Here is a 13,705-nt window from a genome sequence, read left to right as displayed (position 1 = left end):
TTCAGCTCATGACAAACTACTTGGGAGCATTAACTCTCCAGGTGCCCTTTATAAGCCTCTCTCTACCACTGAAAGATTTGAAGTCAGTCCTCTGGGCTGGTAACCCCTCCATTAGGGGCCAATAGCTGTGTTGTGGGCAAGCGCACCCTGCCAAGCAGTCCTCTCCTAAAAATAAAGACAGCTGTGGCTTGAGGGTTACCCAAAGCCTTACTACCATTGGGGTTTGGGGGAATTCAGCTATAACCTCCCGTTGCGGGCAGGCGGTGATGTAGACTGCCCTCAGACACTCAGAGTACTTCTGGAACCTGGAATCCCAGGGACCGTTTTATTTGGGAAAGGGGGAAGACCAAGCAAAACGTGGAAATGCTCAATATACTCACATACATGCAACTGAGCCACCAGGACAGCGCAGCAGGACCCGGGTCACCCCCGCACTTCCAATCAGCGTCCCTGTGACTTATGGGCTGGTAGTCCCACTGCACCCGCTCAAAACCCATCCCATGGGTCCAGTTAGACTCAGGTCATCCAAGGCCATCAAGGAGCAGCTCTACTTCGCTGATATGCTTCGTCCCAGGGTCCCATCCTGATGTGCACCAGCCTGATTCAGCTTTGGCCACCGCACCCTCTCTAAGCATCTCTCCACTAGCTGGCCCTTCTCTGTCGTATCAAACTCCTTGGCTTCACATTCAATGCTCTCACTGTCCTCCCCGCCCGTCCAAACCACCTGGCATCAAGATGTCAACTCCTGCTTCGGATCAGTCCAGGAGGTCCTCTTCCAGTGCAGCCTTGCAGAGTCTTCAAACAAACCTCTTCGCACAACTCCTGGAAAAACCTCAGACTTTGGAGGAGCCCCTTGTAACCTCTGCTAAATGATACCCCATTATCTTCCTTCTGATACCTCCTTAAATCTGTCCTTTGGTGTGATCTCTATTGAAAGACCCAATGCCAGCCGGGCGGCTAAAGCACTGGTCCTACTGCAGATCATCACGACTCTTGCTGTCTCTCATGTTTGACTTTTCCTTCGCTTGCTAGGTCTGTGGGGTAAGGACCAGTGTTTTGTTCTGAGTTTGTACAAAACCCACAACCTCAATTAACATTATGATCTCCAGGCATTTAAGCCCAGAAGGGAGCCTCAAGTCGTACAGTGTAACTCCCGGTATATCACAGGCCACTAAGCTTTGCCCAGGTACTTCAGCGCAGAGTCTTGTTAGATTAACATATGACAATCCTCAAAAGATTGTGCTGTACCATCGTGCTCGTAGGCAGAGAACATGACAGGCCAAAGTGATGCTAATACTTAAAAGTTGTGATTAAATAATGAGTACTGAGAGCAAATAGGTTCCCTGGAGAGAGTCTAGCCCTAGGGAAGCGCCGCTGGGAGGGTGAAGGTGCATGACTGGAAGTCCCCTCCTCCATCAGCTGCTTTGCATCTTCCAACTACAGCGCAGGGCAGGCTGAGGCCATTCAACACCTCTGACAAATAGGCTACTTGCTTTTTTTTTTTTTTTTAAGAAATTATTTTTTATCTATATATAGTCCATTTAAGTTTGCAGACAGATGTATGAGACATCCCACTCACCCGGCTGTGGAAGGCACTCGAGAGACGGGTTAGGCTGAAGTAATTATTTACACCTACCTGCTTTCCTCATGCTCAGCCTGAAATCCTTACAGTAGGCCCAGGCTCAGTACTAGCTGAGAACACATTACGCAGTTACTACCAGGCTTCAGCGAGACTTCTGGCCTTTGTGAACTCAACGTACAGCGCCAAGAGGATTTCATGGGCTGAAAAGCCATGGGATAGCACTAATATTATGAGCTACAACCCCCACTGCTGCCCCTTGCTGGCAATGGCATATATAACTGTTGAGGGTCTGGCCCTGTATAGTTGTAGAAGATAATTTAAAATTTTAGTTCAGTGAGCGGTGAGTACCCGTTTCTGTAGCGAAGGCCTAAGGGCCTACCCTCAGGGGTACATGAGAAGGCCTTCAGGGGTAGGTGTGGCTGGGTGGGGACGGAGCACCTCCATGCACCGTTCCTGCTGCTGTGCAGGCACCGCCTGCCCGGCTGGATGCAGGGGTGGGAGAAGCTCGCACGCGGCGGCCGCCACCGCGCTGTGTTCGGCTGTGCGCCACCCCCCACCCCGCGTCTGGCCACCGGGGCTCCACTGCTCCACATCCCGCTGCCAGGGGCGGCGCACTGCTCCGAAAAGATTGACCTAAAGGTTCGCAGGAGAATCTTGCGGCACTTTTATTTGTGTGCTGTCGTTCTCATTTCATGTAATTGTACTTAGCGGAAGTCTGTTTGCACCAGCAATGCTGACCTTTGCTGTAGGGAAGGTACAAACTTTTCCAGAAAGCAGTGAATGGAAAAAACCCAACCATCATATGTGCACATGCAGACGCTGGAGCAGGTGGGCCACATAGCTGGGCATGGACAAAAAAGTGAAGTATTAGATTTCTGCAGAAATAAACACAAGTAATGCTACCACTAAATCAGCAATAGCTGTAAGCCATTTATTAAACAATCTAGATATGGGGGGGAGGGGGGGATTATTTGGGCTGGAGGGCCACTGAAGGAGTTTTGGTGAGCTGTTGAGACCTGGTGGGAAGAAGGTGCTGACCTGCCGTTGGTGCCCGTCATGGCTGTTTACACCACCCAGTGTGGCAGCGGGCAGTGAGATGCCAGATCCTACCCAGCCCCAGACCTGTCTGCCCCACACCCACCACCAGAGGTGCCAGATGCAGTGGGAGGGCATATGGGGTGGGATCATGCATGGGATGGTGACAGCACAGGGCTGGGGCCTGGGGCAGAGCTGTGATCTGGTCCCTGCACATCCCTGCAAGAGGTTGTTGCCTGTGGAACCAGCGCCCATTGCGAGGACGCGCAGGGAGCGGATCGCAGCGCTGCCCCAGGCCCCAGCCCCACGCTGTCACTGCCCCACGATTCTGGCCCTGGCCCTGGTGCCAGCCGCCCATCCCTCCCCATATGCCACTCTCTGCCTGCCCACAGCCCCATCCCATCTGCCCAGCCGAGTACACCCTGCATAGGGGTCCCAGGCTGGTCTCTGTGTTGACCCCGCCTGCCCGCTCGCTCTGCCTGGCACCCCCAGCAGTGGATGCAGGGTGGATGGGTCAGGGTGCTCGAGCAGCAGGGCAGGGGCTGGTGGAAATGGCTGTGGATGCACTGGCAATGGCAGCCAGAAGGAACTCCTGGGAAGCTGAGTCCAGCTGCCGTGTCGCCCATGCCCACGGACTACAGCTCCTGGCATGCCCAAGATCCCGGTGCAGGAATAGGGTGGGCTGCGCTCCGTGCCAGACAGCCCCTCTGCACTGGGGGGCAGCTGGACTGGCTGCACGTGCCACGGCTCAGATGCCCACAACACCCGGGCTGGGCCTGGTTGCAGGCCAGATAGAGAGTCACTTGGCGGGTTGGATGTGGCTCATGGACTGTATTTTGCCCAGCCCTAAAATATAGCCATTCTTAGCTGTTTGCAAAAGGTGTTGCTTAATCAGTAGCTAAGTCAATCAATATTTCTGAGACGCACAGTTGCACCACATTATAACCAAAGGTGATACTGGAGCACTTCCTTGAACAGCAGAAAATTAATTCCCCTTCTCAAGGGAAATTACTTCCTTAAAATAAAACTCAATTTTCGTGGGTCAGCGATAAGATATGGCAGACAAGAGCCATAAATTGCGTTGGTGAACAAAGATTTTCTATTTTTAATGCTTAACTATTGGAGTCATTCATTTGGATTGATCATGGGTAGGACACTGAAGCTGACTCTAAAGAGACGGTTCGTTTAATCATGGTGAAGCTGTGAGCCTCAACAAGGTTTCAAGTGGGATGTGGGGCAACTGGGACAATGGTTTAAGGTCAACCTAGGGACTATTTGCATATTCCAGTCAGATGCTTTTTTGGCTAGAAGCTTTGCTCTTGGTGTTTCTACTATATCAGTTCTTAGGGGTGCACTTGGTAGCCATGTTGGTCTGAGACAAGAAGACATGCAAAAAACTAGAATTCTCGGTTCCAAAGTGATACTTTTTATTAGATCAACTGGGAAATCGCAAGAAAATCGTCCTTTTCTGCAAGCTTTCGGAATCAAAGTCCCTTCGCACTCATGGACCCAGAGGGACAGCCATCCATCTTCAGCTCCCGCTGTGCAACAATGAAGTTTATTTCCTATCTATGGGGACTTTTTACCATCTTGTACCATCTACACTTTTCCCAGAGCCTGATGAAGGGACTTTGATCCCGAAAGCTTGCAGAAAAGGACAATTTTCTTGCAATTTCCTAGCTGATCTACTAAAAGGTATCATTTTGGAACCAAGAGTTCTAGTTTTTTGTGTATCAGTTACTAGACATCTTTATACTCTGGCTTCTCTAAACAAGGCCCACCAGATAGATACAAGTAATTGTCTGCACACAAGTTATGTGTTGGTAAAGGGGGAGTGACACTAAATAATCTAAGCAGGGGGTCTGAGTTAGATGGAGTCAATGCCACATGCTTATCAAGTAGACCCAAAAATGGTTCTGCTCCATCTTGCCACATTCCCCTTTTCGTAGATCTCAGCTCCACATTGGTTTAGGGTATGCACTGCAAATATATTTGATGGTCACAGATAACCTACCATACAGAGCTAAATTTACAATATTGTTCTTCTGTCCATTTTCCAAGAGTCACAAAATCCTCTTACTCAGCTGCAGTGAATCCTATACAGCAGGTTTGAGTTCGACCAGCTGGGAGTTGGGCAGGAACGTGCAAATCAGGACATCACAGAGCCGTCTGAGGCTAAAAATTCAGACCTGCTGCAACAAACAGCAGAGCCGGATGTTTCTGCAAGGGCCCACTACCCAAGTCGAGACCTAAGTAGTGGTTCTCAACACCCTAGCGACATGTGCCTTTGCCCAGATGGGAATTTTAATCTGCTGGGGTTAATCTACAGTCAAGGTACAGCAAAGATTCCTTGGCTTAACTTAGATGCTATTGCTCCGGACGCTAGGCAGTGCCAGACACTATCTATTTCATAGCATCTGGTTTCAGCGAGCACATGGAAAAGAGATGTGTGTAGATCAGCAGATCCAAAACTCTGACAGCTTGTGCACCACCAATTTAAAACGATACAACCTTAGATATCACCAGCACATTTTTCAGCTCAACCTTAAGTGCCACCAGCAAATTTTTGTCTTATAAAGTAATTATAATCAATCTGTTAATGCGTACCACTGGCAGGTTGTCTGCGTACCACTGGTGGTACCAGCACCACAGATTGGGAACTGCTGGTCTAGATCCAAAGTAATGATTTCTTGTATATTATGCCAGACGGGATGGCAGCTGAGTTTTGTTGCGTTTACAATCTCAAACTCATAGTTTCATAGGGGCTGCAAGGGACCTTGCAAGATTATCGGGGCCAACCCCCTGCACTAGGCAGGAAAGATAACCAGGGTAAGATGACCCCAGCAAGGTGACCGTCCAGTCTCCTGTCGAAGATTTCCAGGGTAGGCAATTGCACCACTTCTGGAGGGAGCTTAGCCCACAGTCTGGACACTCTCTGGACTCTATTTTCAAACTCTATTGCATTGGGATAATAAAGTCCCATTTTCCATAAATTACCAGTATTAGAGGGCTGCAGTTCTTCTCTTTGAAGTGGTACTCTAAATTCACACCTACCACAGTTGTCAAGGGAAATCTGGAGCAGTGTCTATCCAGTACCAGGCTCCAGAGAGCTGTCCTCAAGCTATGAATAAGCTGCTTCTTGAACCAGAAGCTACATAGCCATGTCCACACGGTGCTTTGGGGTGAGCTGACTAGCACTGCTCAGGGATGGCACCAGTAGTCCCATTCTCCTAACTGGCCCCGCTGCAGTATCATGCAGTACAGTGCATACAGTGCAGTGCAGCATGCTTGAGGATATCATCATGGAGCATGCGAAGTTTGGCCATGCAAATATGAGCAAATAGAGAGGGAACCTCTGGGGTCATCAAGAACAGTCCTCTGTTACTGCATGTAACCATGTCATACAATCCCTTTAATAAGCATTTTATCCTTGTTCCCTACACAGAAAGCCGTCGACAGGCGCACAAAATTATATTCCATAATCAAAGCATAGAGTCATAATAATATTAATAGTTTTATTGTATCTTTTTTATGATACTGACTAGAACGCCAGATTTAATTATATTGGATGCAGGTATAAAAATAATCCAATCCTTAAAAATTATACTTTCCTACTACAGTACTGTGTAATTAGTGGAGGTTGCAAATATGATACACCTTTAAATAACACTGGTTTGTAAAAATTAATGAAAAAAACCACAGCTCAGAAGCTAACATTCAGAAATATGCAAAGGGAAATCCAGAACAATGAAAACCCTAAAGCAGCTCTACTGTTTGTACATTCAGATTAATAACAGAAACACAAAGAAATGGTGCCTTTTCAAACAGACTTCCCTGCAGACGGCCTGTTGCAGTTTGGAAGCTGTTCCCAAGATGGTGCATCTGGTTTGCTTTCTTATTTGGAAAAAGCCTATGGAAACGTAGAGGGATGAAACCAGCTGATTTCCACCGAATTTCATTGATAAACTAAATAATTTAATAAGGAAAAATATCCTTCCTGTAAGTTAGTTCTTCTGTGTCTACTGAAGAGAAGGAGTTTTCAATCAAATTCTATTGGGCCCCCCAAAAGAAAAGTTACCCTTTTCTTTTATATTCCATGGGACTTTTCCATATCAGGTGGTTGTATCCAGATCACTGGACTATACCTCGCAGTGATTACACAGGCAAAAAGACCCATTGATTTCAATGAGTCTTGACAAAATAAGGATCGGACCACTTGCATATTGCTTCTGAAGACTGTCAGGCCAACACCTCTCATTCTCCCCCCATAGAGGTATTCCCGACATAGACCCCAAATCAACACATAGGAAAGGTACTGCCCACTCATCGCAAGTCAGTTCTTACAACCGAAAAACCAAATCCTAAACTGGGTTGAGACATTTATTTCTGCTAAATAAATAAATATTTTTTTGACTTTTTGTTCCGCTGTTTTTGTCCCTCCTCCCCACCCTCCCCCACCATCTGTACATATCTTTGTCCTGTATTTGAGCCTCAGCAGATTCAGAAACACAAAAAAATAAATATGCTATACAATGGCTCACTGAAACTCCCAAAACAGACATAATATGCTAGACACCCCCCTTCAAAAGTGGGGGGCTCCATTCTCTTTCCAACGGGGAAGTAAAGCAGAAATTAGAAAGCAGTTTGTCAACTATGATGAACACGCACAAACATCATTTACGATCCCAGAAGATCCTAGCACAGGAGAAATGCGATCAGTCAACGTATAAAATTCACATTCTTTCTCTCTCTAAGAAGGTGCTCCAGACCTTGCACAACAACATATGTACAATCTCACATAATACAGGGTTTGCTACAACATTAAGTACACTTCTTTAAATTAAATACAATATTAAAGGCAGCAAAAATGTCGCACAAGTGTCCAGCACACAAGACAGAGCTGAAATATTATCTGCAATGAAAACCAAGGTGGTCCTGAAGCTGGAATGAGTTGAGGCCTGGATCAAACTCCCATTAAAATCAGAGAAGACTTTTCCTTGGACTTTAATGGAAGTGGGATTAAGTCCCTGGTCTGCTAAAAGTTAAAAACAATTGTCAGCGTGGAAAGCACAGAATCACAGAAAAGGAAAGCGGGAAGTCATCTAGCCCCTGCTCAAGGCAGAATCATCCCTGTCTAAGCCATGCTGAACAAGGAAACACAACGTTTAAGTAAGAAAGAGCAAACATTGAGCAGGCTGCATGAGAAACCCAGATGGATTTGGAAAAGACATTGGACAAGAATTGGAAAGGAATGTTTATAAAATATAGCAGGGCTGTGTAACGGCGGCCAAGCCTGCTACGTCCTTCCCTCGCATTAGTGCACCGGTGGGGGAAAGTCTGGTAGAGATACTGTAGGACCTGCGTTATTTGTAAGGGAAAGGTTTCTCTCTAGGGTGGTGCAGCTCAGTGCTGTCTTCAGAGGCAGGTTGTAACTGCTGGATAGTAAAGGCTCCTTGTACCCAGCTGCACCCGTGTACAGGGAGTGTCCGTCCTGGCATCTGATCACAACATCAGGACTTTATGGTGAGATGTGGCAACAGCAAATGGCCTAATTAGCTGTGTTGCACAACACCGATGCTGTCAAGGGCAAAGGGCCTTTTGTTCTTGCTATCACCCTATTTTACGCTGCAACACTTTGTTGGTACCTGAAAAGAGAAGCAGCAGATTACGTCCGTCAAGTAAATAAGAGCCTGAGCTTCAGCCGTGTGTCTTGAACACCCTCAGCAGCTGGGCTGAGTACCGGCTGCTTCTCTCAGCCTGGCTGTTGAGGCACTCGGGCCAACGCACACGCACTTTGCTGTAGATCTGCAAACATCTTCATTTCTGGTTGGTGCACCTCTGGGGAGAAGGAAACACCGCCTCAGGCGAACGGCACGTAGCCTGTCCTAGCTCATCTCAGACCACAGACATCTTTCATGCTCCTTTCTATCTAATCCTCCTCGCCCAGGAAAATAGTGACACATGGGAGGGGAGCCAAAATCGCAGTTCTGGGATCCTAAAATGTAGAACCTGAGCCCTCAAAAAATGAGACCGCTTTTCTTTAGTTACGTAACAGAAAGCACCAAAGAACGAAAATGGCATTGGGGAAGAATGAGTCATCTCGGACTCTTCCTCATCTCTAGACAGGAATAGCACATCTCGTGCCATTGCCAGATAGTACTTGTGTACAAAGGTGACAAGCAGACAGAAACAGAGATCAAGGTCAGAACTAGATCAGGGATTTGTGTTTAGTTGAAGAGAGCCAGGCGGCAACGCATCACACCCCCACAATGACGATCAGGGCTGTAACCGTCTCACTGGGGTGCCATGCACCCAGCCACCATTCGGCAGGCTAGCGGAGTTCTGATCAATGGGAATTTGGTGGAATTTGGAAAATTACATTCTCTGCCTAAACAGTATTTTTATAGTAGGGAAGAAATCTGTAGATCCAGCTGAGAAGTGGACTGGAATAGGTGGCAGTTTGTTGGCAGCATGACATCATGAAGAATTTCAAGACAAAGGATGAAATGCTATAAATCCTCCCAAATTTCAATTTATCGTCAAGATCATATTTAAAAAAACGCATTGCATTTGCTCCATGAGGTCCTGGGTCCATTTGGGCACCGGTCTGAAAGCAAATGGAGCCCATGAAGGATTAATTCCAACATAACATCAAAGATTGTCCATGCTCTTCCTCCTATGCTAGACACAAGGATTTACTATAATAATAATAATACGAGTTCTCCTTTGGAAAAGGCTTCGTCTTGCATCCCTGCAAGGTGGGTAACTCTGCTGACTCTAACGAGACTGCTCAGTAATTCCAGGCTAACTTCCTAAAACATCCAGGCTAACGGGCTAAAAATGCATCCAAAGGCATGTTTAAAAACAACAAGGAAATGATACAGAAGAGCTAACCATCAGAGTGTGAGATAACCCAAATCAGGAACAATCAGATCCCATTTCCCGTTCCAAAGCTAAGAACAGCATCCAAGCCACTACAAGGAAAAACAGTGTACGAATTCCCTGTGATTTTTCAACTGGTTAAAGCAGGGGTCCTGCAACCCTTACTGACAGAGGGAGTCCTGCTAAATCCTACTCAGAGACACCATAATTACTAACTGCACAGCACCCTGTAGGATCAGATTCTCATGTGCATCGGCAAATAGGCCCCTGCTTGAGATATGCTAAACATTAGCTTGACCCTGCCCAAGGCAGCCATAAAGTTTGGTGGCGTTTCAGGAGGACAAGAAGGGTAGGAGAGCCTGACCCCAAAGAAGTGAGAGCATGGGAGTGTGGCCACACTACTACTTCTGTTCATGAGCTCAAGTTAGACTTGCATGCCATAAATGAGACCCTTCCTCCTTGGATGCATACACCTGTTATGCCTTGCCTACATCGCGGGACCAAGCAGTAACAGAGGCCAGAAGTCTACCGCCACCCAGTGCAAAGGGGTCGGGGGTTCAGAGTCTCTACGGTAAACAGCTCCTCTCTTGACCAGCGACTCAGGATATGTCTTCATAGCAGAGTTCACTTGCATTATCTTCACTGGTGCCTCTTGAAGTAGTCAAGCCTGAGTGAGGGCAGCTGTGCCACAAAAAGGCATTCGGGCTGCAACACACACACACAACTGCTGGGCTCACATCTGCAGCGTACTAAGAGAGAAGTTGCCTGTCTTCTCTGGGCACAGGCAGGAAAAATTGTGGGAAGACACTGGAGAATCAGCAGCACTTAAGCAGAGCTCATCTGTGCTTCAGAGAGGCAATAGCAGCTAAGGGGTTGGACGGACATAAGCTTTAGCCTGCAGAGCAGAACGATTACATTGTAATTAAGGGGTTTTTTGCATGACTGATAATCATAATAGGAGCAACATTCAGCTTACAACTTGTGTGAGCTGGCAGTGAAGACAAGCCGTTGCTGTACTTGATTAACATGAACGGCTCTAAGCATTCACCTGTGCAGTCAGGGACCTTTGGCTCAGACCCACGCTGAAGGATGTAATAAATTATCAACTTTGAGCTTCTTTCACAACGATCAATAGAATTACAAAAGCCCAGCGCGGCATCTCAAAAAATGAAAAGTGTTTGGGGAAAGCACAGCGCAGCACAAAACAGAACAGGAGAAAACAACTGTAAAACAGCACTGAGAAACTATTTTGACATTAGACCCACTTGATCGAGAACAACAGCATTTTTTTTAAATGTTGAAAAACGCTGACATTTTGATTTGCTCAAAAACAATGACAAACTTAGCAGAAAAGGGGAAAACTTTTTTGGTGAAAAATTTGAAAAAAATTTGCAACATTTTAGTACAAAATGTCCAGTTAGCTCCGTGGTAAACGGGTGGTAAATGACCATGAATGAAATGAAGGGGCGGTTAATGATCCTTCACTCAGATTCACCTGTTAATGGGGCTGATGGAAGAAGTCAGTCTAGAATCCTTTACCCTTCATTACTTAGGATCTTGTGCTTTTCTCACAGTGCGTGTAACTCATTACAACAAACCTGACCTCCAGTTTTGCAAAGCATTCCTATAGCTACCACCAAAATCAATGGCAGGCATTGGGTCCACTCCCTCTTATGCACTGCCCAAAGTTGACATCATCTCTGTCCCATAAATGCTATAACACTTAACCACTTTCCACTTACGGATCTTCAGCAATGTGTTCATCTTTTCAAAGCAATGAGAACTGCTTCCTATACTTTCCTATAAAAGACTCCATCAAGAAATACCTGATCTCGCTCTTGTTGAAGTGCACTGAAATCCCGGCTGGGATACAGCCCTAGGTAAGGTCCTGCTGGGGACTGCTACGGTGACTATTTACAGTCTAAAGCCACACTTTTTGAACAACACTGTAGACTGGTGGACAAAACACTGCTACATTCAGAGTTTTCTGAACACAAAGAAGATTTTTAAAATCCACTCTGGGAGTTAGCTCCATCTTTGTTTCCCATTCATATGGAGGAGGCATGCTAAGCTCCCTGTATGTCTTCACAAAAGCCAGCTTACAAATTCAGCTAGCGTGGCCAGAGGCAGGGCTCAGCTGAGCAGGCATTTTGAGAGACTGATACTTTCCAATAAGAAAATGGTAATTTGTGGGCAATCCAGTGCAGGAAGCAGAACAGGGCACAGAAAAGGAGAAAAGTTTGCAGTGAACACAAACCTCCAACCCATAACAACTGCACAGTGTGTATCTTGGCATACAGGTTGGCCATAAGGAAAAACAGTAGTCAGACCAACAATTTACAATACCTGTAAACAAAACACTCCCTAGTGGTTTTAGCTTTAGGGTGCCATCATCAGTTAGTCTGTCTGTACTGATCTACTACCACATGCGCGTGATGTAAGTTAAGAGGTGAAAGAAAAAACTGGAGTACAGATTAACTTCCATGAACTTCTCCTTGTGTCTTATATTGCTCTGCATGTGGGCTCCTTCTTTTCCTCGCTTCTCCACCACAGCTGTGAAGGGGTTCTCCCAAGGCAGCTCTGCTCTGTGTTGTCTCGAGACTGAAGTCCCCCATACGGGTAAAAGTGAAGACTAAAACTGGCATCAAGTGAGCTGCCAGGTGACAGCATGTACCTGGTGAACACACAGCACGTAACTACGATGACCTTCCACTCCCACTCACTCTGATTAAAAATAGTCTCTTCTTCTGGTTTCATCACTAATAAAGGAAGGATTATATTGACCGGGATAGATGCATGAATGTCGGGATCCTGGCAAACCAGTGTAGGGAGGATAAAGTCCATTTCTTTCCAGTTCAGGATTTCTTAGATTAGTTGGCTGTATTGGAAAACAGAAAAGAAAAGACGATTATTTGGGGGCTCTAAAAGCATTTCTTTCTTCAATCCCTAGCACTGAAACAGATGCATATATGGTTTTGTTCTTTGCTACGGTTTCTGTTCAAGTTTTAATTGATTTTGGACATCTGTTATTTTATTACGAGTCATTTAGGGTGCCTACACACAAGCAGCGAGTCTGCTGGAGCGTGGTAATGACCGCACTCCAGCAGACTCCAGCATCTCAGGCATCGGTGCCCCCACGCTGAAAAATGGCAGCAGGGCCATTTTAACTAAAGCTCGTTCAACAAGCTTTAGTTAAAGTGCCCTTGCCACCTTTTGTAAGCGCAAGGACACTGATATACAAGATGCTAGGGTCCTTTAATTAGCGTGGCTCTTGGAGCTGCTTTAACTAAAGCACCTTCCCCCTGCCCCAAAGCACATGTATAAACGCCCTTAAGTTTTGACACTCAAGCTGGTCTACTCTGGCATAGCTCAACTGAACTCAGTGGAGACAGGCTGATTTACATTGGCTGTAGACCTCTGCATAAATGTTATGCAAATATATGGTACAGTCCTTTCAGGTGCTACAAATATTGTCATGGCCCTTATAAGGATCTCTAAATTAGCATCTCCTACCATTGCATAACTTCAATGACTGTGATTTTTCTAGGTTTGGGGTTTTTTGGTCCGGTCTAGTTTTAAATGTTTTAAGTAGCATTTGCATCAAGTAATTAAGACAGGAGAGAATTTAGGAACATAGGTGAAGTTTGGGAAACTCTTCCACAAGCAAAGAAAGCTGCTGCAAAGGGAAGGGCTGTGCACATGAAGAAGACAAACACATCTACACAATAAGCTGTGGGGCTGCCTTATTTTGTCTGCCCAGGAAGATGGCAGCAGCTGAACTTTCACAGAAACACAGGACCAGAGAAGCCTCCTATATCATCAAATCTAGTCCCCTGTTGTCACAGGCAATGGGACCAGATAATCTCCTTTGTAAGTACGCTACTTTACCTACTGGGGCCTAACAGGATCTTTGTTTTCTACAATGTGGATTTTGTGGTATTTCCCCATTCTGGGGGCATCTACATGAGACACTTACTGTGGAGTTACCTACTTAACTCCGCAGTAAAGCATCTCTATCTACACGTGTGGAGCTATAAGGCCAGAATAAACTAATTCACTTGGCTGTAGGTTAGTGCTACCCAACACAAGTGCTACTCTACAGTGGAGTTATTTACTTCACCACAATGCACGTGTAGACAGTGACCAGGCTGGCTGGGGCATGAGCCCTCTACCCATGTGCTCCAGCCAGCCCTTCCCGCAGCACAC

General features: G+C 46.3%; 2 protein-coding genes across 2 annotated transcripts in view; both read right to left on the bottom strand.

The window, feature by feature from the left end:
- MUC13 (mucin 13, cell surface associated) overlaps positions 1–2,640 on the bottom strand; it is a 41,860-nt gene extending 39,220 nt beyond the window's left edge. The window contains exon 1 of the mRNA XM_090041734.1: positions 2,621–2,640. Within this exon, the coding sequence (XP_089897860.1) occupies positions 2,621–2,640 (20 nt within the window). The remainder of the gene's footprint in view (positions 1–2,620) is intronic.
- Positions 2,641–6,123: 3,483 nt separating this feature from the next.
- HEG1 (heart development protein with EGF like domains 1) overlaps positions 6,124–13,705 on the bottom strand; it is an 88,549-nt gene continuing 80,967 nt past the window's right edge. Inside the window, exon 26 of the mRNA XM_090041733.1 lies at positions 6,124–12,377. Coding sequence (XP_089897859.1) covers positions 12,228–12,377 — 150 coding nt within the window. The 3' untranslated portion in view covers positions 6,124–12,227. The remainder of the gene's footprint in view (positions 12,378–13,705) is intronic.

The sequence above is a fragment of the Crocodylus siamensis genome, chromosome 4 (assembly GCF_052110815.1).
Source record: "Crocodylus siamensis isolate JL-2025a chromosome 4, ASM5211081v1, whole genome shotgun sequence".
In the NCBI taxonomy this organism is placed as follows: Eukaryota; Metazoa; Chordata; order Crocodylia; family Crocodylidae; genus Crocodylus; species Crocodylus siamensis.
Note: the sequence above shows the minus strand (reverse complement) of the source record. Positions and strands in the feature narration are given on the sequence as shown.